Below are 27,429 nucleotides of genomic sequence, written 5' to 3' on the forward strand. Positions count from 1 at the left end.
ATAAAAAGTCTTTTTTTAAATGTTTTGTGTCTTGATTTGTATTATTTCTGCATTCCTAATGAAGATGTTGACATTGATATCAAACGTTTGTGATATTACATTTATCAGTTACCTTTGAAGAAGCCAATGACACCGTAAGTTTTAACATGCCACAGTCTTTACTGGCTGTTATGATCATATTCATCAGTGTTTGTCAATAAAGGTCACGTTTAAAAAGTCTTCTTGCCACCTTTTGTGAAGTTAAAAAGTTTGTCACTTAAAGCAAAAGGTCACTGAAGTGCCAAAAAAAGCCAGGTTAAGCTTGAGATGAAATTGTGACTATTGCAGCATTTGCTTATGAAGATCATGTGATTGTATCAAAGCAGAAAAAATAAAACTGTAAGAAGTAAGATTATTTGTATTAGTAAATGGCTTAATTGTGAACGAAACAAAACTCTTTAAAAATAAATAAAAAAAATGCACATTTCTGTTTAACATGTTAGGTAACACGTCCCTCGGTTAAAACTAAAAGAAACCAGCCCAAAACTGAGCCTCCATCAGCTTTGAAGTTCGTTAAATTTCCTCTGACTCAGACTTCGGCAAGATCATTAGGTTCATTTTTCCATCAGCTAATAAAAGTTGATGTTGACATCCTCGTTTTTCTGACACCTCTGGGGTGTCTCCCTGTGTGAATGTACTTACGTATGTGGAGGCTGTTTGTAGCATTTTCCTACCTAATGTTAGCTTGTTATGACAACAGTGTGCCAGTAATAACTCTCACTGGGTATAACCCACTGTTGAGGCCTCTGTTTACAGACATGTTTTTAGAAACCCCTGCTAACCTCTTTTGGACGTAAACCCCAATGGAGGGGCCCTCTTTGATGTCTGGTCTGTGTTGACGTGTTTTCCACACTTTTACACCCAGGGCAATAATCTTGCATCTGAAAGTGCTTCCTTAACTTACTCCTTGTCCCAAATGAGTTTATTAGTTTTAAGACATAGTGATATATTTCTGGCCATATGCTTAACTTCAGTATAGATAATCTTTAGAAAGATATTTCTAAAGTCCATATTGATCAGTATCACTCCTTTGTCTGTCTGTCAGACACAAGACCAGCGAAAGGTAACATGACTCATTGTAAAATTTGGAAAATACTTGGCAGTTCAAGGATTTGGGTCACTCGAGCATCCGATTACAACCACAGATTGTTTCTACTGATGAGTTGTAGCATGGATTAACTAACCACTGTTTCTCTGCTTTCTTCTGCCTAACCCTTCACTTCTACCCAACAGATAAAAGATTTTTCTTTTCAGAGAAATTAATGAGTATATTCTCCAAAATCTTCAATTATTCCCCTTAAGTGGGAAGCTGGGATGCTTTGTCTGTCAGATCTTTTAAAATTGTGCTGTAATAACCACCTTTACTACTTCTGTTGCAGTATGCCATTGATTAAAAATTCTGCACCTACAAACAGACGGGGTTCACACTCTGTAGTCAGGACAGTATCCCAAATACTGTTGGGATTCTTGAGAAAAACTCTTTCTTCTGTTTGGAAACTGATGAAACATCAACTAATGGATGAAAGCTTACAGTTGTAATCTCTGGTTCTTGAACATCTGTTTCTTCTTTTTTTCATGACTGAGTTGAATTACCACACACTTTATTTAAGCAGCTCTCTTAACTCTGTGTCTCAATAAAGTTATTCAATGAGACCACACAAAAGCCGAGCTTTTGTTTCTCTTTGCTGTTAAAAGTAAAACTGAGCTGTTTTTAGTCTGTGGAAAGAGCAGGCATTGGAAATAATGCCTCCAATTTAAGTAAATTGTCCTTTGAAATATATGAAGCTGGTTTACACTTAATTTGTCTTGATTTGGTGGGTAAGGCTCAATTGTACTGCGTGCAGATCTGGTTGTTATAAGCACAGCTTCAGGGACATGGCTGTGCTGTGGTTGGCTTATCCAGAGAATGGAGAGGCAGGTACTCAAGCACAAAATCATGTTTCCAAAGCCTGCCGTCGCCCATTTTCACACGCACACAAAACCATAATCACGCAGAGCCACATGTTGCCTGGAAAACATTTTCATTGCTCAAAATCACGTACACATCTGTAAGCAAGTCGACAATTTCATCAATCATACAATCATATTTTAGACATAAATTGACATTTAACTGTATATATTTAGCTTACACTGTGGTAACAAGGGAGCCTAATCTCAAAAGAGTTCTGCACAGAAAGTGATTCATTTGTTCTTTTTTCTCAGTCTTGTGTTAGTCTGATGGTTTAAAGTAACAGCCTACTTCAAGTCCTTTATTCATTTTTATACTTTTTAGAATTTAGTGAACTCATTTCTAATAGTTTCTGCTGATATTTTTCATCTGAATGTTCGTTCAAGGATATTTCATGTGCAGTGAGATGCACAGATCTGCATATTTACATTGTTTGAACACAGTAATGTGTTTTGCATTATATACTGTTTTTATACTGCACTTAGGCATATGCCAAATGGTTTATAGCTCAGCTTGGTTGACTCTCCTAAAGCAAATTGGTTTCAGGGGCAGATGTATAACAATGAAGCATTGGCCATCTTTTTTTAAAAGATAGTTACTACGCTTAATCAATGAGGTATACAGCTCTTCCTTGACAATGATCTGGGGTGCCATCACAGTTGAATCCCTGACACTGTGTAGGATGCAAGAAGTACAGGGATTCAGTGCCAGAGATAAGGCATTCCAGCTTGATGTAATTATTTTAACTCTTCACACAGTGCCAGGTCTGAATTGTCTTGAGTGAACTTTGACCTTTGTCTCTGTACAAATACGTGTATAGAAGGTGTCACTTAATGTTTACAGGAAAATGGCCTTCTTAGAGTTTGAGACTACTCTGCTTAGCCACTTGAAAGTTTGACAGGAGGATTTGTTAGTGGGCATTTATCCCTGTTATGGACTGACTATTATCAACATTTCAGCGCCATAGTGAAAAAGGCCAATGATGACTGACTGAAATGGTCCTGTCTGGGGGTAACACTTAGCTGAGTGTGAGGCTCAGTACTTCCCATTGTCCAAGATATTTCTGCGTGTGAAGTAGCTCAGGCATGTTGAAGTCAGTTAATGCAAGAATGAGATTGACAACCAGACTGTGTGTGATTGAAACTGGCAGTGATGTGCTCATTTTACTAATATCTATTCACATTTCAAAGCTCATTTAAAGTCAGAGTAAAGCGCCTGCTCCTTTGCATTTAAAAAGGCCAAGGACGTTGAGGTGATAGAAAGTGAAACGAAGCAGGTGCCTCTGACAAAGAAATGTGTGAATGAGTTCACCTTTGCTGTACTAATATAAACTCACCAACAACTTTATTAGGTACACAATGTACAAAGGACATCTAGCCATGGCTAATTTGCAGACTTCGTCCCTCACTCTTATGAAACAATAAAAGTCTGAGCTTCATCTGCAAACACTGTCACTAAGACAACTAAATATCAGGCCTTTGGTGAGCACCTTCCATCACATTTTTTTTGTCTGTTTACATATTAAATTATAGTCAGTGAAAAATTTGTCCAAAAGGCACATGTAAGTGCATGAAACCTATAATTGTAGGTCCCACTCGTGTGCTACCTCTCCATCACAAAGAAATAGTTACAGAAATTAAAATAAACACAAGAAATAAGCCATGATATTAAAGAGGAAAGTGCATTTTGATATGATGACTAGGCCCCTGCAAGCCCTCATCATTTCACAATTGTGGAAACCAGACCACAATTACCCATCATGTGCCAGACAAAAAGTCTCACCCTTGTCACTTATTGTCACAGTCTTAAGGGGCACCACTACAAAGAGTTTAAATTACATTATATTCAAATAAAAGAAAACAGTACGTTGTAATATAAATATTTGTACTGCAGTTGAATTAATAAAAAATGTATATTGTTTTTCATGAGGTTCCACATTTACCAGAAGCGATAATTCTGAACATATTTACGTGACTCTGGATCTCTGTCGCACAGTTTTTTAAACGCAATGTCCACAACTGTTGTATGGAAAGATTTTTCTACTTAACTTTGAGAGATTATATAATTAATTTACGTCAGGTGAAGCAGTAATATGTAGTGCAGTTTATGATATCCAGTCTCTGTAAATATTGAAAGTTTGATACGTTGGATATTTACAGAAATCCTAAAGCACAGCAACAGAAAACTGTATGCACGAATGTTTGTCTTCAAAGGTTTTATGTTCATGTTCTATATTTCAAAATGTTATTTTGAGATATTTGTGAGCTATTGAAAGAAATGATTCAGCACTTTCTTAAAGAAATATATTATTTTCAAAATTATCAGCATTAATTTCATGACTTGGTGTCCAAAAGAATGCAGCTCCACAAATTGAAGTTATTGAGCTCAAAAAAGAAACTCAATAACATCTCTGCACTCAACCTTTAATTTAACAGTTATATCATTTATGTCAGTTTTATGTCAACATATTTACTGCTTTGGGTGGCAAACGTAATTGTTCAAATAAACTGAGATAGTTTGGATTAATCTATTCAACATTTTATGCAAAGTTACTGCTACTGATTATGGTCTGCCATGCCATGAACGGCAAATGCCAACATTAGCTCAGCTGATGGTATGTGCCCCTGTGAAGATTATTCAGTTTGTTGGGCTGAGACGCCCAAAGACATCAACACTCTGCCTGTTTTAGCAAATAATCACAACTGTGGCCTGAACAATCCCACGGCCTGTGATGGAACTGACTGATTTCCCCTAAGCCTGCTCATCTGCTCTTCTTAGGTAATTGCAACTGAGGATCTGATGGGTGTGTCAGAGGACACGTCACTGTCATTGCTGTGTGTATGATTGTGTTGATTGAAATTACAGGGTCCCACACGTAATATGTGTAGATACACTTCATAAGTTCATTTCAGTTTTATATTTGAGAGCAGTGAGCTTTTCAAATGCACAGGCGACAGTTTACACAGAAATATCCAGTGAATGGTGTTTCCTCTTTTGTCCAGCAGATGGTACTTGATGAAATAAGTGGCTTGCTCCCTCTGCATCTGTGCTTTGTGGCCATCCTCTAATCCTCCTTTCCCCCTTCCCCTGCAGTTCCTTATAACAGTGAATATTAACCAGAGGTTATAGACAAGAGGACTGTAAAACGGTTGACATCAGTGCTCAGCAGCTTCCAGCATGTTGTAATGGCCACTTTCAGTCCTGTTAGCTTCTGGTTGCACAGAATTACGTAGTTCTTGATTAAGCTTTAATGTTAATGTCTTTGTCATGTAAACACATTTTGGGTTCAAGGAATGAGGTAGTTGTTGAGTGATTTAATTGCTGGGGCGCCTGTGTGTGAGAGCCTTGTTTGCCCTTGTGTCTGTGTGCAAAGTTTTTATGGGTTTACGCTCTGTTAGCTGGAACACATCAGTTTAATTCTTACAATAAACCTGATTTTTTTAGCTCCCTGAAAAGGCTTAGGGATTGTAAGCTGCCTGTACATCACAAGGAAGTGCTACAGATGATGGAGAACATTGCTCACATAACATACAGATGCTATGACATAACCAAGTAAGCTGCATTCTGGTATCAAGATAAAAGAGTCTGATAGTGTGGCCGTTACCAAACTGAAGAACAGGATGGAAAATGCTTCCGTAGGAAGAAACAAAAACCAAAAACAGGGCTCCCTGAAAGTGTTTTGTCTGCAAACCCTGACTGCAAGGGGGCAACCATGCATCTTTGTGATTATGTAAACCTCAGAGGCCTTTCATGTGAGCAATCTGTAAAACCTCAGTGGGTACATCCTGTGCAGTATTCAGCTCAATCAAAGGCTGTGTCCTGCTCAACCTCTTATTAAACATACTTGATTGAGACTTATTGCTAGCAGCCATGGAGGAAAGTTTCAGGGGTGTCGTGTTGTTTCAGATAGGCAACTTTTTAGAGTTGTGATGAGATAAAATGCCTTTTGTGGAAACAAATAAGTACTTGGGAGTTTTTGTGCATATTTGGAAAACCTCCTAAGCGAAAGTGAACATGTTGCTCTGAAATATTTTCCAACATCTGCCGCCCATCAGGATGTCTGCTTTCTGAGCCACTGCTGCATTCCTGAGCCGCTCCCTCTACCTGGATCAAAAAAGAAACCCTTCCCTGTCGTTGCCCCTGAGCTGTGCTCTCAGTGCCCCGGTTCAAACTGTACTGGTGGTATTTGTACCAGGTGCAAACATCAAACCCTGCGTGAAAGAAGAATAACACTGACTCTTTCTTGTTGTATTCTTTAATCATTAATTTTATATTGCACTGGTTTTGTGAACACGGGGGGTCATAAAATGACAGGCTTAAAGCACACAGCACCAATTTTTGAGCTCAGGTAAACATAAAAACACCAGAGCATGTGTCAAGCATTATGATAGTAGCAAAATACATAGCAACCATGTTACCCTTGTTTCTTGTTTCCTGCCCTTTCACTGTTTGGTTAACAATAATATTTTTCAATCGTTGCTAAAGTGACACCTGGGAGGGAGACTTGAGCCCCCCTGTTCCTCAGGGAGGTTTACAACAAAATGTTACAAAGTGCAATCAAACTAATTACTGTTAAAGGAAACTGCTAATGAATTAGGTCAATTTGGTACCACTACTCCATGTATTATAAAAGCAGGAATTCATTTACAGACCACAGTTTATTGTATACAATTATAGTCCTTGTCCCTGTTGCATGGTGTCTAATCCCAGCCCATTCAGAGCAGCACTTAAGATTCTTGGCATACCTCCACACTCATTGCTACTCATGGACTTAATCTTTTCCCCCTTCTCAGAATCAGTCAACTGTATGGCTTAGCCAGATCAAATGAAAGCAAGCTAGCTCACCACAGAGTGACATTCTAAAGCACAATAAGTCATTAGAGAGACTCCAAGGTTGTGTTATATAAGAACACATTGACCCTGCTTGGTGTCTGTCTGAAATTCTGTTGGCTCTACAGAATGATATAATAGGAGGAGTTTCTCTTGCAGTAGTGGTTTTGAATATCTTCCCCCACCTCTGTCTGTGTGAGCATTATTTGGTTGCTTTGTCCTGCAGTGAAGTTTGAACAGACGAACCACAGGCAGTGTCACATTTCATAAATAAATCAGTTTTATTGAAGCATATAAAATTAAATCATTTTACAATTTATTCCAGTATGACACATAATATCCAAATAAAGTAGCTACATTTTTGATAAATAATATTAATAATAATAAAGACATTCATTCATCCTTTGACATGTTTCGCTTTGTCTTTTTCATGAAGGGAGATCACTAGCTGCCACAAAACATGAACAATAATGCCCACGTCAGGAAGGAATGAAACCGCACACTTGTTAAACAAGTTGAGAGGTAACATTTCGTCGTCATGTTCTTAAGATATAAGATGGTATGCTAATTGAAGTTGCACATGTGCATATCTACATATACACACACAAGTCTTCAGCCTGGGTCATGTCTGAAATAAAGGATCAAAATATACACAGTCAATTGATAACAGCAACTAAAGAGAATGTACAAATATTAATTACATCTTGCTCCATGACGAAGCTACTTCAAATGCTCCATTAATATGAAGCAATTCGTATAAAGAATGCTGATGCAGTCACAGCATACAGTGCACTTCATTAAGTCCTCATGATGTAAGTCCACAATTCCTTGGGAATCTAGTTACAACAAGAAGCTGGTAGTTGGCTGGTGGTCTATTTACACCCCTGCATTCATCTAGACTGCCATTGGCTGCCAATGATGCCACCAATCTCTGTTTTGCTGGGGAGTTCGGATGCTCGTCACCAATCAGTCTCTGAACTTGTGGATGTCATTGGATAGGCGGTAGAAGGGGTAGGAGGCTTCGTTGGCATAAGGACAGTTGTAAGTGCACTTGCAGGACTCGATCATCATGATGTTCTTGTTAAAGGTCTCGCCGTCCTCGCAGCGGAACTTGACCCGGATGGTTCTGGTGTCGTGGGGACTGCAGCAGCGGCCGTCAATGCAGGCTCCACAGTATCTGGGTCTGTACTTCTTCAGGCTGGAGCAGCCAGCATAGGTGAACTTAACTGGTTGGCTGGACTTCTTGGTTCTACTGCATTTCTTTCCTTTCTACAGAGGAATAAACACAACAGAGATGGTGATTAGTTGTGTACACAGATCCTGAAGTAATGTTTTTCAGTATTTTGCATATTTTCCATGACATCTAGTCATAGTTGATTCACACTTACCTTTAGACTGAAGTAAGGTGACTGGGTGCATGGTCGCACTTCACAGATTCGTGTTTCTTTGACCAGCTTGCACTCGCTGTTGTTGTTGGTGACTCTGGTGGCGATGCCAGTTCCACAGCTCTTGGAACACTGGGACCAGGGAGTGGTTTGGACAATGCACTTCTGGCTGTCAAACATGAGGATTTCAGGCTGTGGTCTGAATGCTGTGATTAAAAGAAGTAACAAAAACATTAGCAACTTAGAATTTATTCATTTATATGTTAGAATCTCACATGCATTTATCAAGAAAGAGCATACAAGTTTCACACTGAAAGTTTCCTTACCAGGCTGAGACTTGAGGCCTCCCTTGACAATTGCAATGAGCTCGTTCCTGTTGGTGAGGTCTTTTTCCAGATCATCAGTCAGTATGTCTTTGCCAAAGATCTTCTCTAGGATGTCTGTCTCCTTGCCATCATCACACACCCACTCTTCACAGCACTGGCCTGGTACCTTGACCAGTCTGGGGTTGGCACAGCCAAGGTTGGGCAGGGAAAGCTCCTGGGGGCACAGTGGGACACATCCCACTGCCCCATCTATGCATGTGCACTGGTGTTTACAGTTGGGCTGGAAGCTCTCTCCGTTCTGGTAGATCCTGCTGTTGTACTCACAGGGTCTGCCCTCTGACTTGGCTACAAAGGAGAAAAAAACAGGAGAGGAATGTTATTCTTTCCTGCTCTGTTCAAAGATGCCTGCTGAAGACATCACATGGCTGCCAGATAAGATCAGTTAAACTGTGGAATTCTTCAGGCTGTCTGAAAAGTCTCTTTCCCTTCTCTGTGGGCTTTGAGGTTTAGACTAGTTCCCCCCTATTTGCATTCCACAGCGTTGAAATCACATAGGCCCCCATAGTTCTGAATAAAATCCACATATTAAGAAAAAAAAGAGACTTCAGACTAATTCGAAGGCATGCACATCTGGAGCTGAATGATTGGTATTCATACCTCGGCAAATGCCACGAGTTGTAGCAGCGGCAAAACTGGCTCCAAAGTTACACTCCAGCCCTTTGGTGTGGTCGCAAGGTTCGGTCAGACTGCAGTCCTCGTTCAGCTGCTTGGCGCAAACTTTGCAGCAGCCGCAGCCGTCCAAGACGACGCTAACGCCGGGTGCGCACTTGGGCATCGCCAACGGACACTCACACACGGAGGGGCAATTGGAGGAGGAGATGACCTACACAACCAGCAAGATAATATTCGATTAGGCTAATCTTAAACTTTTAAAAAAGTCATACCACACAGAATCTCAAACAAAAAGAATTGAATTCCTCTAACTGAGTGAAATTATGATTACTGAAATGTTTATCTTTCAGAAAAAAAGGAGGAAACAAAACTCACCAGGTTGAGGCTTCCAAGGAATATAACGACAAACGTAAGCATCAGCATTTTGGACAAATTTCTTGCACGCGTTCAAAAGGATTCCTTTTCTCGGTTAAGGAAAAGTCTGTCTTCGGCGGAGTCCTTAGGTATTCCCTCTCTCAATCGTTTCTCTCGCGTTGTTTGCTGGTAGTCTCTAGTGTTAGAGGCTCCTTTAGAGTAGATGAGGCTCTCGGTAAAACGGTTGCTGTCTGCTAAAGTCTGGCCACCTCCGCACTTATATACGATTGCGGGAAGCTGACGTCGTCCCTGGGCTGCTTGCTGAACTGTTCCCAAACTATGCCAGGAATGTTTCTCGGCGCATTTTCCATCCAAGACCTAAGCTCCACCCTGTCTAAACCTTTCCCTTTTTTCTTGCTCAGATGGATTTTTCCCCCCTGGATCCCATCTGAACACACTTTTCCGTCTCATATTTTTCTCCTCTTGTTTATCCTCCCTTTCATTTTCTTCCTGTGCTAGCTTCTCACATCTATCAACTCAGCTTCAATTGACTTTTCTGTTGAAGCAATGGACTAAAGGTACTTTTGCTGCAGTTTTATAACTTTGCGGCGACTTTCCAGTGTTTACTTTGTTCTCATATATTTAAAAGATTTACGTTGTGATAATTTCCAAGCACAGATGCCAAAATGTCCCAGAATTAAAGATGAAGACATTGTTAAAAAATTTACTATGAACTCATTCTGGTGTCGTTTTATTTTTAGGACCACTACACTCTGATTGGGATTGTTGTGTCAGGGCCGCTTTGGCTTATCAAAACAATTAGTGAAATACACTTTTAACAACGTATTACAGGTCACATTTTAATAACAGAATGCGTTTTTCTCCCCTAGTCTTCTAGATGTGGGCAGAAATACGTTCAACGGTCTATTTCTGGCTCTCCAGTGCCTTTATTCAGTGGAGCTAAGCATTTCCAGATGCGCACCAGAGCTCAGACGTAACAATATTGCCATATTTGGTATGGCAGTAGCCTACATTATTAACATATTTCTCTCCCTTTGGCCAGCGTTCCTGACAGCTTAAAGGCTTGTTAAATATGTTCTCCATGCAGGGAAATTCCTTCACATTCATTCCTTGAGGCACTCTGACTTTTCACGCAATCTGTCCACATTTCGTGGGGAGGAAAGTGAGTCCTGTTGTAGGTGAAGTGATCCAATTTTCCATAAGAGATGTTGTGGTGTCACTGGTGGTGGTTGTGGGGGGAGACAAATACTTGTCTACGTTTTAAAACTCAATAAGTCCCTTTCACCTGAGTCTTGAAATGATTCCGATTGATGAACACTTTAACCAGAGGGAAACGCAGTGCGTAAAGACGCATCATTCACAGTTATTATTGACAACGGCAGGCAGATTCCAGAGAGGATATGTTGCATTAAAGTAGAGAGTCTATTTGTTTAACAGGATCGGACATCTCACCACTTCCGTTTTTCCAGTAGCCTTAGACTTAATATAGTGAGACAACAGTGAACAAGACGGCCGAAGAGCCTCTCCGGTGAGTTTGAACTTCTTTTGTTTTTCAGTATATTCAACGAGCTCCAGTTGACGGCTGAATAAGCTTACTTGCACAAAACCTGAATCATCATCGTATTATCTTTACACGAATCCAAGCGATTTTATTATTCTTAAAGATACCCACGTCCCCACCAGCAACGGTAAAAAGCTCGTCACTGTGGTTTTTTGGGGTCGTTCTGTTCCCGACGTGGACACCCTAATGAAAGTTTTTTCTTTCTCTGGTAGTTTTTCCACGCGGACTGTCTGGGCTTAGTTTGTGATTTGTGTGGCCGTACTTTCGTACTTCCGATTCAAAATTCCAGATGGTGATGTGATAAGATAAACTTCCATTCTCTCTTCAAATACAGTAGGACATATTTATGTGACTATACTGCAAAGCCTCTTATTCATGTCTCTGTGAGTGTTTGGACTGGAGAAGTTCCTGGGTGTGCAGCCTATTTGGGAAGGGGTGTGTCCCCGTGAGCACATGTGCACTACCTCTGGTGTGCATTTCGTCGGTGAATTAGTCCATGCAAATATGTGAAATTGCATCTACAAAGACGTCTCAGAATTAGGATTTTAAAGGGAAACGCCACTGATTTTACAACCTCTTATAAAGCCTGACAAATAAAATATCGATAAAATGCAAGTAATAATAATAAAGAAAGCTTGCATGAGAAATAATTTGGTTGAGGAGTTTGTGAGGAAAGGAAACAACATGATCTTTTCTTTTGCAATATAAGGTCAGTAGGATTCAGTGTTTTGGGAGTTAGAAGTCATGGCATCACAGCCTGTGAGTTTATTCATTTTTTAAATACCTTTCTTTAAGCATTTCAAACTTTATGTAATTGAAATATCGAAACTGAACTATAGCACTATCGAAGTGTTCCGTTGACAAAATCCTCTCAGCAATGGAATTTTGTGTGCACTTGTGTGTATGGTGTGTCTTCCGATTTTGTGTTGAAAGGACAGGAAACAGTGTACGTCAGTGGAGAATAACACTCAGTAGCCTAATATTGTTTTCATGATTACCCATTCATTTCAGGAAACATTCAGAAATGTGGATGGATGTGGGTCTCATTGTTGTAACTGCTTTGACATAAATTCCACTTAAGCTATGTGAGAACCTCTATCAGGGATGTAGCATACACACTTCTTTCCTTTCATTGATAAAGGATGATTGGATTATTGGATGTGGGTATATGGGCAGCTTCACAACCAATAGCTGGGGTGTTTGAGCAATTTCACTGTTGATCATATTTTAAGGGGTCGTGTGTTGTTTTCTTGCTCATTTTAATGGAAAACCATAGTCAGATTCCCAAGGGAGTGCAGTTCAAAAGAGAATAACTCTCAGAATCAATGTTGAGGAAGTATCTGGCTAGCAGTTCTCAGCCTTCCTATCCATATCTTAGTGTCAGAAGGAACAGAACAGGACAGCACTGCATGTTTAAACAACAGATTCCAATAAAGTATATTCAAGATGAAGTGTCATTGCTAGAATGCAGTATGTACAAGGAACACTTCCTTTCTCTGTCAGTTCATGGAGCAGCAGGAAATCTTATGAGTTATGCTTTGTTTTCGTGTGAACAGCTGCCCAAAGTTTAAGAGATGATCCAAACACTAACTCAAGTTCCAATGAAATATAGATCCAAAATGGCTGAGGGAAGACAGACGCTCATAGACAGATTAATCTGAATTTCACTGGATCTGTTAATGAAACTTTTGCTGGTTGTCTAAAAAGAACAAAGGTGTAATCCAAATAAATCTAGCGGACATCCCTCTTTTTAAAAGAAACTCAGCCAAGAGGATATAAAAGTCTTTGTTACAACAATAAAAACAAACAGCAGACTGAAGTGACTGAAGTGAAATTGTAATTTTCATAATCATTTTACACGATAAGTTCCTCATGGCTTCCATTGTGATTTTTTTTAACCCATTACTATTTTGATGGAGTTGAAGCTTAAAGCTACAGAAATCCTATTTAATGATATTGTCTCTGGGATGTTCTATGACTAGTGCCTAAAATTACATAATGATCGAACAGTTGGAATTGGAGCTGAGTCACCACCAGTTTTGACAAAATGGGAGAATATTATCCCCGGATGATGCCAGGTTTATTCTTCCTATATTAAAAAAAATGGCACAATGATGAATAGTCTGGTTATATTCTACATTTCTATTTCCGTTAACCAGTTTCATAAAACGTTCTAAATCTGCTCTGCGTTTGTATGTCTTTTAGTACTTTATGATCACCACACCCTGTCTGTGATTCTGAGCTGTATTTCTGAATATGTAACTCATTAATGGCAAGAGCTGTCACAAATGAACCTGAAACATCAGATGGTTTGTTACACAGAATCATCAGGTCTTCTTCTAAACATGGAGAGTGACAGGCACTTCCAAAAAATACTTGGCAGGTGACTGAATGAAAGATCACTGTATAGATTTTAGGGAGCTTTAACATGGAGACTGTTGTCACACCAACTATCTCCTGCACCATTACTTCCACTATGGGATGCTTCACTATGAATAGGATGTTATCAGTGATTTCACTTCATTAATTTTCCTTGAATATCATTTGAGAGTTGTTTAACATTTTACTTGCCCTCAACAGCATGTAACGATGTGTCTTGTTGATTGCTGTTTAACGGTCTGAGGCTCATAACAAAAGAGTTCTAGACATTTGGTGATGAAAAATATCAGGTTTTTGACAACGATGTAGCTGGTTTTAGACATAGGTCCCATTTCCCTCTCATTATTTAAATGGAATATTATTACTTCATTTTGTGTACTAAATTGTCTGCTGATTACATAGACTCTAAATGTCACACCAGACATTTAGAATCTCACTATAAGTCCAATCATGCAGACAAATAAAGAAGTGCTGCTAATGGGCTGTGCAGCTGAACGACCATGTCTGCTCTCACCACCTGATTTCATAGCTGCACAATGTACCAGCCAGGTGGGTTGAAAAAATGAAGGCTTCCTAAATGTAAAGTAACTGAAATTCCTCAGAAGAGAGAAAAGGGTCTCATCTTGAGCCACATCCATCCATGATGAAGAATGATTTTGGGGGGGTCGGGGCAAGTGTTAGGAGGAGGGTGGTGGTGTTTGGTGATCCTGGCTGGAGTGGAAAAAGGAATGTGGGGCTCATGGAATGTACTGGAATGTTTAGAGCAGTCGAGGATAATTGAGTGAATCTGGAACAAGAAAAGACAAACCGAGGTCCTGCCGTGGAAGAATGTGCTTCTGGGACGTCTGAAGAAACATTCCATCCATTCAGACAGCTTCACCGGGCCCAGAACCTTCCTTAGATGGCACCGTAGGGAATGGAAGCCCCCACCCTCCTGCCATTCCTCCCATACTTGCCCTACACTTCACACAAGCATTGAGCCCCTTTTGATATTTTCTGCCCTTGAAGTTTGTGGACATTATTTTTTTCAAGTTAGCTGAGAGAAAATCAATTATGTATTTGAAATATCAGGTGCAAACAGGGATATTTGCTTCTCATTTTCAAAATACATCATACTGTAACATAGCATCAAAAATATGATTCAGCGTCTCTACATTCCATATGTTTTCTATATCCATGTATGATCCTTGTTTGCAGTCATTCATTTCTCCCATTCAATTCTTAGCAGAACATTTCTTTTTTCAAATTACTTTTCTTATGTGTCTGTCCACATGGGGTTCCTTCTATACGAGGACAACTAGTCAAAGCTGAAAAAAATGCAAGTTGTATCTAAATAATTCTCCTCTGTTATTAGTACACCATAACCTATTGAGCTGATGCCTCCCGCAACAACAAACAAACAAAAACTTCCCCCCAAAAAGCATATTTTTCTGCAACATCTGTGTCACATTTTAAGAAGAAGTTGGAGGTATTTACATTACTCACCAACACTGCTGTTGTAGTCAAAGTTGTTTGTTCATTGGTTAAGGTATAATGAAAAAAAAAAATTTCAAGCTTCAATTTGTTGTAGTGTTCAGTAACCTTAACTGTACTCAAACATAATCCTATATTAGCATAGCATCAACATCTGCAAGACTATTACAATGGCCTAAACTGTTCACTTTGTAAACAGAAAACCCGAGTGTTTACAAATATGATTCAATGTTTGCTAAGATTATTTTTGATTCATTGACAAATGAATCTAAAATTGGTGAAAAAGCTCATCAACTTGTTCAATAACATTCAAAAGTAGTGTGCTCAGATAAACGTTTTCCCTCGTAAATAACCCAAAACAGAGTACTCGCTTATAAGAGAGACCAACTTAGTACAACTTTGTGTTTTGCACTAAATAATACATTATTTTCAAAATTATACTGGGTTAACTGATTCCGATAGAAATGCCAGTATATAACTGTTATATGAAAAACTGAATAATATGAAAAACTGAATAGATTTTTGAATATTTTAAAAGAAAATAAAGCATGCGTTTGACTTGCAGCTTATGCTTTGATATCCCTGTGTGAAAGTCATTAAGACATCGATTTAGTGTGTTTCTGACTTGTCACTTGTTGGGCTGAACGCCTTGCTGAGGGCTGACGGACTCGTAGGCTACACGTGATGGTCGGTGCGCGTCACCGAAGCGCTGTCGCTCGCCTAGAGATTGGAGCGGAGCTGACTGACATTGTGTGCAGCAATAAAGATTTAAAAAACCAACAAACTGACAGCGAAAAATAATCAAGACGGGCAGCATCGGGTCAACTAAGTTGTGTTTTTTCTTATTCAGTCACTGAATTTACTGATAGGGTATTTTTTAATCCTATTTTTTTCAGATTTCTGCGTGCCAAGTCAAGGAAAGCGAAAACATGGCTGGTTTGATGGCAGGTTTTGGTCATTACACCCACGCCGTCGTCCGGGGAATCCCTGCATCCCTGGCAAAAGAAGCTCTCAGGACAAGCCAGGCGGACGTGGACCTGGCCAAGGCTCGGAGGGAGCATGAGGCGTACGTTGAGGTGTTAAAGACGAGGCTCGGACTGGACGTGGTCGAGCTCCCTGCAGACGAGTCGCTCCCGGATTGCGTGTTCGTGGAGGACGCGGCCGTGGTGTGCGGTGACACGGCTCTTATCACCAGACCCGGGGCAGAGAGCAGGAGAAGAGAGGTAGGGACGAGTCTGCATGATTCAATGTGACGAAAAAAAAAAGAAAAAAAGAGTTTAATGTGAGAGTGCAAGGAAACACCCCCCACCCCCTTGTGCTCACTTGGCTTGCATTATTATGATGCAAAGATGGGCAGTATTTAAGGTTGGCAAGAAGCAAATCATTAAGGTTTCTTTAGGAAGTTACATCTTCTTTGATTTACAATGAAAGGAAGATGAGTGAGTTCATAATTACCTTAACATCCTGGACGGCTGTTTTTATCCTCATAGAATATTGTGCAAAATTGTGTGAAACCTATTATTTCTTAGTATCCAGCTATATATGTGCTGGGGATTAGCCGTTATTGTAGGATGTGGTGATTATTATGGGGCAAGACAACGCCCTTTTCAAAGGTTTTTAAAAATGTATTTATTTATTTATTGACAGAATCTGTGCATGGCATTTGTCCATTTGATGGAAAAAAGGGATGTGTTCATGTTAATGCACTTTTTTGTATACTATGTACTATCTATGCAGGTCATCATGCTGTCAAAGCATCCTTAGAGTTGGTACTTCATAACTGTCATTGTTTGAGGAGGATGCAGATGTAGTTTAAGAAATAACAGGCATCTCAACTCTCATGAATTGAATAAGATTTTTTTTTTAAACAAAACAACAGTATGGTTGCATATGGTTACTTTTGAGGGCAACTGCAATGTAGGGTATTCATGTGTGAGTGTATTTGAATGACAGTGAGTGAAATGGTCAGACAGGCTCTGTGAATGCTGCTGTCATTCCACATCAGTCACTTCACTTGACTCACTGGTGCTAATGGGCCCTCAGCTTTACTAGCGGCAGATATATTGATTGGGAAGCTCAGTGCTGCTACTCTTGCCCACCACATTTGATTCATGATGCGAGTTACATTTGCATGTGCATACATCTGCACATGCCATCAATCCATATATCATATTTAAATTGCAAAGTTGGTCATGTTTCAGACAGATGGTGTTTTTTTTTTCTTTTTTCTCCTCTGTTCCACCCAGGGATGGTGTCAGAAGTCCTAACTGAAAACTAGGCAAAGTCTGAGGTGCAAGTGATGCACATTGAATATACTGCTGATAACACAAACTAAAGTATGATTCATAATTTCTTGTCATTGCTTTAAAATTTCAGATGACAATTCAAGGTGCACCAAAACAATGTCAAGATTCTCTGAGTAGTCAATCATTATGGGTTTTTAGTTTACAGCTAAAATGGTTTGATGCAGAGTTCAGGATTGTTACTACTTGTTTTGTGGCTTTGTGATACAAAAAGTCAGTTTGGGCGCATATTTCTTGGGTTTGTAAAACACAGCAAGGGGTTAAACAAGTGACTTTATCATTAACCAGGATAGCTTTATGTGTTCCCTGTGAAAACATGAACTTTGTCCAGATCGTTTCGACTGTCAGTGGGAAGATTTGAAAAAAAACAACAACACAAAAAAGCCATTTGCTCCATTAGGTCTGCCTCAAATTCCCTTTAATCATATTTTAACACTGTTACAGGTAAGCTTATTGAGTTAGCTCATACTTTCTCGGAACTGCTCTTTAAAAAGCCAGGCCATCACTTTTTGTAATACATTTTTTGCAGTATAGATTTTATATGTTACAACTCCATAAGACAATAAGGAAATGATTAAAAGAAGATAATGATATAATGCAGTGGCTTAAAAGCTTTACTCTGTGAATGGCTTTATAGATGGATGGCTTGTGGTAATCGTATTGTGTAGTGCACAAAACACATTCTGTGAATGCAGAGCTGCAAATTGCCAAGACTATGATTGTCTTGCTTGCTTTGAACCCTTTATGATTCACATTATTTCCTTCGTGTTCAACATGTTTGAACCTGGAAAAAATACTAATGGCTTTGGAGCCATTTCATGGCCCAGTAGGTTGTAATTACATAGGTGACTCTTCAGAAATACTAACAGCACTGCAGCCACATAAGGGAATCTCACTGAGATGTATTCTGCATGCACAGAATAACAATGAATGACAAAAAATATATATTTATTCAAATGTATTGCTTATTGCATTTCATTTTTTTATGTTAGGCCTCGTGGCTTTACATGTCAGTTGCAGAGCAACATCTCAACCACTTTATATGACCTCGACTATAAATTTAGATGCCTCATAGATTAAGGAAAAACATTATTCAGCACCCTTTAAATGTTCTAATAAAAGAAGGTCTATATATTTTTCAGAAATTAAGGGAAATGTATGTACCACAGATGTGTTTGGATAATAGATACTTTTTTTGTGGTACATGTTGAAGACTGTTTAGCAGACTGTTCTGTGTTCCTGTAAAAGCTCTGATTCAGAATGTAACGGCAGCCACTCTTGTGCCAAACAAAACTAGCATGTCTTTGCTTGCTCACATATTTTATTGATAGTGTTTTCTCAGCAGCAGCTCATGCAAATGATTCCATCGTTATCTAGATCTGTACAATTCCTCTGTAAATCAAATTGCCAGATGATCCACCTCCACCTCAGTCCTCTTTTACCTCTGACTCTCAAGTGAGCAGAGCTTTAACATCTACTGCTTATGTTATAGTCTTCATTCTCCTGTGGTCCCCATCTTTGATACTGACGTACATAGAGTTGTTGGACACAAGTGAACAAAATCACCTTCTCTCAAAGGATATCTGGGTTCATTATCTGTGACAGAGTGAATAGCTGACAAATTACAGTCAAACTGCTTTCCATCAGATTCTGATAAATCCCAAAAGATGTTTCCTCGCCCTTGGTGATCTAGTTTCTGTAGGTGTGATGATGATCAGTTGTGAAATGGATTTGTTTTGTAGTAAGGTGAAAATGCAATTTCATGCCTGAACGGTTTAAAAATTGCACTGCATCTGCTCAAACACGTCCTTAGCTTTGCCACATTGCCCACCATGATTTGAAATTGTCCAGAGCTAATGAAAGGATAAGGACAAAAGTTGGACTTATGACAGATACTGCATTAGATTGGCAGCCAGTCTCACATGGTAAAAAAAGCACAACTTTTTGATTTCACACAAAAAATGAAGAGTTGACAGTGAAATCCAGGTTAATTTCATCTGCAATTCTAAGTATCACTTACTGAATTTCAAAACCACTTCCTATGATGTACAGTCGTGTTCAAAATCATTCAACCCCCATTTTGATAAAGTGTTTTAGCAAGTTTGAAATTTATTTTTTATCTTGTTTATAATCAGATCAAATTAGGACTTGTAAAAAAGACAAATGCAACTTAAATTATAACAATTATTTTTGTAGTATACCAACAAATGTTCTTTCTGTGATTACCAAATTTTCAAAATCCTTAGTACAACACCCTTTGGCGATAATAATGTCCTTCAGATGTGAAACATAGCTTGACACAATTTTTTCTTGCAGCGATCTACAGGTATCTTAGCCCATTCCTCATGGGCAAAGGCCTCCAGTTCATTGACATTCTTGGACTTGCATGCTGCAACTGCCTTCTTCAAGTCCCACCAGAGATTTTCTATGAGATTTAAGTCAGACGATTGCGACTCCAGAATCTTCCAGCCCTTCCTCTGCAACCACGCTCTGTTAGATTTGGAGGTATGCTTGGGATAGTTTTCCTGTTGAAAGGTCAGCTTTGTCACTGACTGTATGACATTTACACCCAAGATCTCCTGGTAGTTAACTGAATTCATGATACCTTGACCTTGCACACACTGGAAATTCCCTGTACCTGAAGAAGCGAAACAGCCCCAGAGCATGACTGACCCCCCGCCATGCTTCACAGTTGGCAAGGTGTTCTTTTCTTTATAGGCCTTGTTCTTCCTCCTCCAGACACATCATTGATCCATTGGCCCAAAGAATTCCAATTTTGTCTCGTCACTCCAGACAACAGTATCTCAAATCGCAAATCCCTTTGTGGCTTGTCCACGTGGTTTTTGGCATACTGGAGTCGACTCATCTTGTGCTTTGGAGTCAGCAGGGGGGTGCGCCAAGGAGTTCTGGCATGGAGGCCTTCATCTCGCAATGTGCACCTTATTGTCTGGGCCAAAACCCGAGTACCTCCCTCTGACAAGTCCTTTCACAGTTCCTCAGCATTCACCTTCAGGTGACGGACAGCAGTCGCCGGCAGCATCCTCTTTCTGTTGCGCCCAGGTAGCGTTTCCACTCTGCCTTTAGATTTAAAATTATGCTTTAAAATTATGCTTCCAATTGTGTCTCTTGAAATGTTTAATGTCTTAACTATCTTTTGATATCCATATCCTTGCTTATGAAAATAAATGTACCTCCTCTCTTGACTTCTTTCACCATTCCCTGGACTTCACCATGTTGCAAAGACACCATTAACTGTCTTGAAGGAGCTGAGTATCGCAGTCCTTTTAAATCTGCTGAATATTTGCTCGTTATGGTTCTGTTCACATCTACAGCTGTTTTCAACACCTGATTGAAAACACCTGATTGAAACCTCTGTTCCTAAGAGTGGTAATCTTTAAGGAGTTGAACAATTTTGTCAGTGAGGAAATCACAAATAGGACATTTCTTAGTGTTTTAGAAAAAGCATTGTTGTAATTGTAGTTGCATTTAGCTCATTTACAAGTCCTTGTAAGATTTCATTATAAACAAGATTAAGAGAAAAATTTCCTAAAACTCTTTACCGGACGCACCGATACCATGTGTGTATACTCATACTCAATATTCATTAGAGTGTTCCAATACTACAGAACCGATACCAGTGTGACAGGAGCTTACTTTTCCTGCAATGTGTTTGTGAAAGCTAAAATGTTAAAATAATATGTTGCACTAAGAGTAGTTTTATATTACTAAAATGCACAAAGTGCAGTTGTATTTGGGTTGAATATGCCTAAAGAAAATAAAATGTGTTTAATTGTAAGAACTGTAATGGCCTTGAATAGTACTGATATCGGTTCTCGGTATCAGCAAGTACTAAAAGGTAAGTACTTGTACTTGTACTCGGTTTAAAAAAATGTGGTATCGGTGCATCCCTAACCGTAATGGGGTTGAATAATTTTGAACACAGCTGTAAGTTCTCTCTTACCAACTACTTTTTCTTTGCATTTGGACCCTGATCATCAGTTTTCGCTTTTTTTTTTTTTTAACCTCTACTTCATAGACACTTTGATGACTTACAGTGTAATCATTAACTGCTTTACAATGGCCACTTGATACTTACTGTATCTTTATAATGCTATCTCTGTAAACAGTTACTGTGGGTTCAGCTTACAGTCTGGAAAGAAATGGTCATTTAAAAGTGGTAAAATCTGTCATAACAAGTGTAAAAGCTTAGGTGTCTTTAGGTTTGGAGGCAGGATGGAAACTTTTGCTCCACAGACACAATATTTAGGTCATGTTATTACAGACGTAATATTTAGGTTCAGTCCTTGCAGTTTGTGTCCATGTGGGCCTCTTTCCGGTCATGCTTCACGTACTTACCTCCAAACTAACCAGACAGTAAAAAAATCCTTGTTTTGACTAGACAGTCTGCAGATGCTGATTCCTCGCCGCCCTCTCTGCTCTTATATGACTTCCCTTACGGAACCGACCTTGTTTCCTTCAGGGAGACATGACATCCGAGTGTGAACGTGGGAGGAGGGTGAGACAACCTGAACCCACCAGAAGCATATGGGACGGGGTGAACGTGCCTTCCCCAGCCATCTGTCAAATTCCTTCCACATTTAACCTGCCCTTCCTCTTGCTGTTTGTCTGTCTGACTTCTTGTCTGGCTGATCATTTGTAACATTCCAGCACAGCTGTCTCTCAGTTTTACAGAGGTTATCGCACCTGGTCCAACAAGATCTGGTAAACTCAAGATATCACGAATTTAGAACAATGCCATGCTCTGCAGGTACAATTACATATGTATATGAACTTTGACTATGAAAATGTAAATTACCTTACTTGCAAAATGAGGAGCGTTCCGAGGAAAGATGTAAAAGTGATAGTGAATTACTGTGCTGCCAAGAATCTACATATATTCAAAAAATATTGAGAACCCCCATATGAATCTTATTCTTCCTTGTTTTACTTTCAATTGGAGCTAACCTACGTTGTTCAAGCTTTGACATATCTGAATAGGACTAAATAATAGCATAAAACGATTTCAAGGAATATTTTAAGAACGTGAGCAGTGGTGTTTTGGTACCTGAAGAAGTGGGTATCCTATGAATTACATTCTTGATTTTGTTTTTTTAAGTGACCTGTTAAGCAAAAGATAAACACCCTATGTTATAAATTTCGAGTTTAAGAGCACTCTGCCATATTTGACAGCTAATATATAACTATTAAGATTATAAGAGGTTACATGGTTAATAGTCATCACATTAGATCTATGAGATAATAATACAAACTGAGATGATTTTAAAAGTAACATAATGAACTTCTACCAATTATTTATCTTTGATTAAAACACCAAATAAAGTTAGCTTTATTTACAGACTAGATCATTATAATCTAGCTCAGCTAACTGAAAGAAATAATAATACTTGTATAGAATGGTTTGTGTGAATATGGATCATTCAAACAGGTTTAGAAGCTAAGGTTAAATAATTCTATTAACAAATGATATGTTCCTTACTTGGCCTTTACAATTAGTTAAATATAACTTCTCATGAATAATACCACATAAGATATTACACAGTATCATGAATTATTTAACTCAAACTAAGCCAAATGTGTAAGTAGTGAGTTCACCCAGAGTACTTCCATATGAATTTCGAGAGTAAGTTGCAACCAGGTGCTCCTAATCAAATGCCCCTGATTAACTGATCATCAGCAAGTGTGAGCACCTCTACAAAAGCAGATGTTTTGACTGACTGCTGCTCTGGAGCTTTCAGGAGTGTGCTGACACAATGCCAAGGAGGAAAGGTATCAGCAATGATCGTAGAGAAACAGGTGTGGCTGCCCATCAGTCTTGGGAGGCTTATAAGACAATTTGCAAACAATTTCGAGTTCATCATTCTGCAATGAGAAAGATTATTCTCAAGTGGAAAACTTCCAAGGAGTGGACATCCCAACAATTTCACTCCAAGACTGTACATCACTTGAGAAGTTGCAAAACACAGAAAAGAGCTACATCTAAGACTCTACGGGCCCGAGTGCGCAAATTAAATGTTAGGAATTCATGACAGTATAATTAGAAGTAGACTGAACAAATACAGCGTGTCTAAAAGGGTTGTTGAGAGAGAGCCTCTTCTTTCCAAAAAGAACATGGCAGCACAAAGTATAATTTTAGAAAGACTGGAACAATGTCTTTTTCAGATGTTGAGCATATCAACAAAAAACCTGTAGTCCCAGAACCTGGGCACCTTGCAGTCAATAAGTTGACCTTTAATTTCACTGTGCATCAAATTATTCTTGAGTCTAACGTGAGGCTATCTGTCCAACAGCAAAGACCTGTCTAAAATTGGATAAGGCAACAAGACTATTATCCAAGCACAGCAGCAAATCTATAACAGAATAGCTGAAAAATAAATTAATCACAATGTTGAAATGGTCCACTCGAAGTCCACACGTCAACCCAGTTGAAATGCTGTGGGTGGACCTTGAGAATTATTTGACCACAAACCTCAATGACGTGAATCAATGTTGTAAGGAAGAGAGGTCAAAAATTCCTCCACAATTATTTGAAGTACTTCTAACGTCATAAAGAAAATGATTACTTCAAGTTACTGCTTTTTCATGGAGTATACTGATTTATTCACACAACGTGACTGTATTTTAAATTTAGTTATATTTGTTTCAAACATGAGGTGTAATATTTAATGTGTTGTTGTGAACCAGATGAATATTTGTTACGTCCTGAGGCATAAACCTCTGAAGTAAAAGAGAGTATACTTTCCTCCACTGTGTTAAAGGTCACAGTGCTGTATTGAAATTCTTTATAGTTGATCGTTGTTGACTGGTTTGTGTTGATTCTTCATAATAATTCAATGATATATTATTCTTTAGTGATAGTTTTGGGGACATGACTTGACTTTTGTGATACAAAAATCTTAAATTAGCCAGTTGATGAAAATATATTCATTTCACACAAAATAAAAGGTGACCAAGACAGCTGGTCCAAGTTTTCTCCTTCTTTGTCTTCATTTTTTTTCCCTAACTTAGCATACTCACAGTGTAGTCTGTATGGGTCAGCTAAAATGTGCCAGTGCTTTGTACCTCTTGTGTATTGTGTAAAGACAGGGCTGTATGAATAGACCAGACAGCTTTCCACCCTACCATGCTATCACTTTGGAACCTGCCCCATTTGGCCCCAGGTTCACCTACCACAGCCTCTCCAACACAGTACAGTGCATCAGTCTGTGAGACAGCTGCAGGAGACTCTCAAACAGGAACTCCTCTCAGCCTCACAGGATGACCCGGTCACACTCAGCCGTCACCGTGGGTGTGTGAATGTCTGGTTTGGTATGTGAGAGAACAGTGGAAGACACAGGAAGTGGGCCAGGGATAGCAGTGCTGAGAAAAGTCTCGCTAAAGTCAGAAAGGGTTCTGTGCAAGTTGAGACAAAAGCTCCTTTGCTACTTGAAGTTTTGGGGTGGAAAAATCCCATTTTTTTCTTTCACAAAAATGATTTTCTCATTTTTCACCTTGCTTTTAACATTTGGTTTACTGAAGTGTTAACAGATCTGACAGAAGACAAGTACAAAGCCAGTTGACCAGTGAAGAGTTTAAATAAACACAGCTCAGAACTGTTTACTTGTTTGTTGCTGCTACTGAATGGTTAAGTACATGGTGTTAATGTTTCACCAGTGATTGAAAATCATTGTTTACAGTCTTGTGCAGAAACTACAGCATTGCACCTTGAGCTTTTTTTAAAATCAAATCTAAAGATAAAACCCCCTCACCTTATCCTGGTTGAGAGGTTGGCGTGTCCCAATGATTCTGGGAGCTATATTGTCCGGGCTTTAAGCCCCTGGTAGGGTCACCCAAGGCAAACAGATCTTAGATGAGGGACCAGACAAAGAACAGCTCATAAGACCCCTTATGATGAACGACGTATTTGGAGCACGTTTTCCCATGCCCGGACGTGGGTCACTGGGGCCTCCCCCTTGAGACAGGCCCAAGGGCCCAGTCAGGCACACGACATGGATACTTCAATGCTCACGTGGGCAGTGACAGTGAGATCTGGAAGGGCGTGATTGGCAGGGTGCATGGGAATCCGTCTAACCAGTCTACATGTGTTTTGTGTACTTGGGGAAGGCGTTCGATCGTGTCCCTTGGAGAGTCCTGTGGGGGGTGCTCCAGGAGTAAGGAGCGCCGGACCCCTTGATAGGGACTGTTCGGTCTCTGTATAACCAGTGTCAGAGTCTGGTCCGCATTGCTGGCAGTAAGTCTGATGTGTTTCCGGTGAGGGTTGGACTCCCTCAAGGCTGCCAGTTGTTACTGATTCTGTTCATGATTTTTATGGACAGAATTTCTAGGTGCAGCCAGGGTGTTGATGGGGTCTGGTTTGGCGAACTCAGAATCAGTTCTCTGCTTTTTAGGGTAGGAAACTCGGTCATTCAGGAGGGGCTCGGAGTAGAGCCACTGCTTCTCCATATCGAGAGGAGCCAGATGAGGTGGCTTGGGTATCTGGTTAGGATGCCTCCTGGACGCCTCCCTGGTGAAGTGTTCCCGGGCATGTCCCACTGGGAGGAGACCCGGGGAAGACCCAGGACACGTTGGAGAGACTATGTCTCTCGGCTGACCTGGGAACGCCTTGGGTCCCCCCGGAAGAGCTGGAGAAAGTGGCTGGGGACAGGGATGCCTGAGTTTCTCAGCTCAAGCTGCTGCCCTCGCGACCCGACCCTCGGAGAAGCGGCAGATAATGGATGGATGGATGGAATCTAAAGACTGGACAAACTGATCTTTGGACAAAGTTTCAGATTAACCTCAAAAGTTTATAAAAACAATTTAGTTTCCATCCCAGTATTTCATAAACCTAGTTAGAATTCATAGAATGTACAATTAACAGAAAACCTCCTTACAGTGAATGCAACAGTTGTAGAAACCAAAGGTATAAGTCCATCCAGTAGGTCGAGGGGGATGTCATTTTATCTAAACATTTAGAGCCAATCGCTGAATATATCTGGTCCTCAAAACTTAACATGGATGAAGGGAGAGAGAAAATCATTTTGCACATTACAAGATACTTTCAGGCCATGGTTACAGGCAGTAATCTTTTCTTTTAAAGTAGGAGGCAAGGTCTCCAGTGTTTTACATTTTTCCTTACTTTGAGAATGAAGCCTCCATCGAAACAATATTTTCTGATTACTTTTACCTAAATTTGGTCATTTAGCTTAAGTAATAGTAAAATTAAGCCATGCGGAATAAATCAATCTTAATCTCATTATGGGAACAAACAGTATATCATAAGGAGATTTGTGCTTGTTTTTTAAGTTTGGGTGGTTAAAAATAAGACACACTTTTGGTGGTAGAGATATGGATACAAGAAAACACTGCAGTAGTGTAATGGGAACATTATCTCATGTAAAGATCATAATCAGAATATTGTCTTATTTAGATTAAGGTCTATAGTTAGAATATTATTGTTCATGTAAACATAGCCATTGTCTTCAGTATCACAAATAAGCTTTGGTTTCTCTACCTACTGAAATGTTGGTCCAAATTGATGTTAGCATTACATATATGACATAGCTGTGTTAACATCATTAACAATGGATCAGTCATGGTGCAAAAATGAATACTCTTATGTGTTTTTTTTAAACTTTCAACAGGTCAAGATAAACTTGTCTTTATGTATGTTGAGAAAATTTTGTTTATATTTATCCTGATGAAGAGCAGTCTATGAAGTTTTAGTTACCATCTCTGCATGGCTGCTTTTCTATCCAAAATATGATAACCAGGGGTGACGTATTGTACCCAGACCTTCCAATACCCCACCCATGTCACTGTCTGAGAAAAGAAGTTGTTTAAAGCTGTATTTATGTTGCCACGTATTGACCCCTCGCCAAACTAAATAGATAATCCATTATTGTGATGTAATTACTTCTGCAACATCAACAATCTGTAAATATAGCAGACAAACTAAGACTCAGAACTAATTGTGGTAAATCCCATCAAGTCTGTATGCTTTAATCCTTCTGCTCATCACTCTCAGATCTCTGTCTCACCCTTTTTATTTGAAAAAACACACTCCCTGAGGGAATACATACTATTAACATCAGCTTCATTGATTTGCTGGAGATGGAAAGACAGAGAAAGCATTTTATAGCTT

At 39.5% G+C, this 27,429-nt stretch overlaps 3 protein-coding genes across 4 annotated transcripts in view; 1 reads left to right on the forward strand and 2 right to left on the reverse strand.

Annotated features, from left to right (window-relative positions):
• tie1 (tyrosine kinase with immunoglobulin-like and EGF-like domains 1) overlaps positions 1-27,429 on the reverse strand; it is a 169,250-nt gene that overhangs the window by 40,286 nt on the left and 101,535 nt on the right. The gene's annotated exons all lie outside the window — the stretch shown is intronic.
• Positions 7,075-11,028, reverse strand: ccn1 (cellular communication network factor 1). The gene is made up of 5 exons (XM_072389058.1): positions 9,576-11,028; positions 9,186-9,411; positions 8,529-8,873; positions 8,206-8,408; positions 7,075-8,086 (listed from the first exon to the last, which is right to left on the reverse strand). Exons 1-5 carry the CDS (start codon positions 9,621-9,623, stop codon positions 7,784-7,786), a joined length of 1,125 nt encoding a protein of 374 aa, XP_072245159.1. The 5' UTR covers positions 9,624-11,028; the 3' UTR covers positions 7,075-7,783.
• ddah1 (dimethylarginine dimethylaminohydrolase 1) overlaps positions 11,043-27,429 on the forward strand; it is an 83,016-nt gene continuing 66,629 nt past the window's right edge. The window contains exons 1-2 of one of the 2 annotated variants that reach the window (XM_072389060.1): positions 11,043-11,103; positions 15,885-16,211. In XM_072389060.1, coding sequence (XP_072245161.1) covers positions 15,918-16,211 — 294 coding nt within the window. In that variant the 5' untranslated portion in view covers positions 11,043-11,103; positions 15,885-15,917. Of the gene's footprint in view, positions 11,104-15,678; positions 16,212-27,429 lie in introns of those variants that run through there. The other variant, XM_072389059.1, reaches the window with a different exon arrangement.

The sequence above is a fragment of the Leuresthes tenuis genome, unplaced genomic scaffold (genome assembly GCF_036924035.1).
Source record: "Leuresthes tenuis unplaced genomic scaffold, fLeuTen1.0.hap1 SCAF_7, whole genome shotgun sequence".
In the NCBI taxonomy this organism is placed as follows: Eukaryota; Metazoa; Chordata; class Actinopteri; order Atheriniformes; family Atherinopsidae; genus Leuresthes; species Leuresthes tenuis.

Coding starts and splice junctions, on each gene's coding strand:
- ccn1 (XM_072389058.1), bottom strand. CDS start 9,623: ATGCTGATGCTTACGTTTGTCGTTATATTCCTTGGAAGCCTCAACCTG. Junction 8,874..9,185: donor AACTCGTGGCATTTGCCGAG/GTATGAATACCA, acceptor TCTCCTTTGTAG/CCAAGTCAGAGGGCAGACCC. Junction 8,409..8,528: donor AGGCCTCAAGTCTCAGCCTG/GTAAGGAAACTT, acceptor TTTTAATCACAG/CATTCAGACCACAGCCTGAA.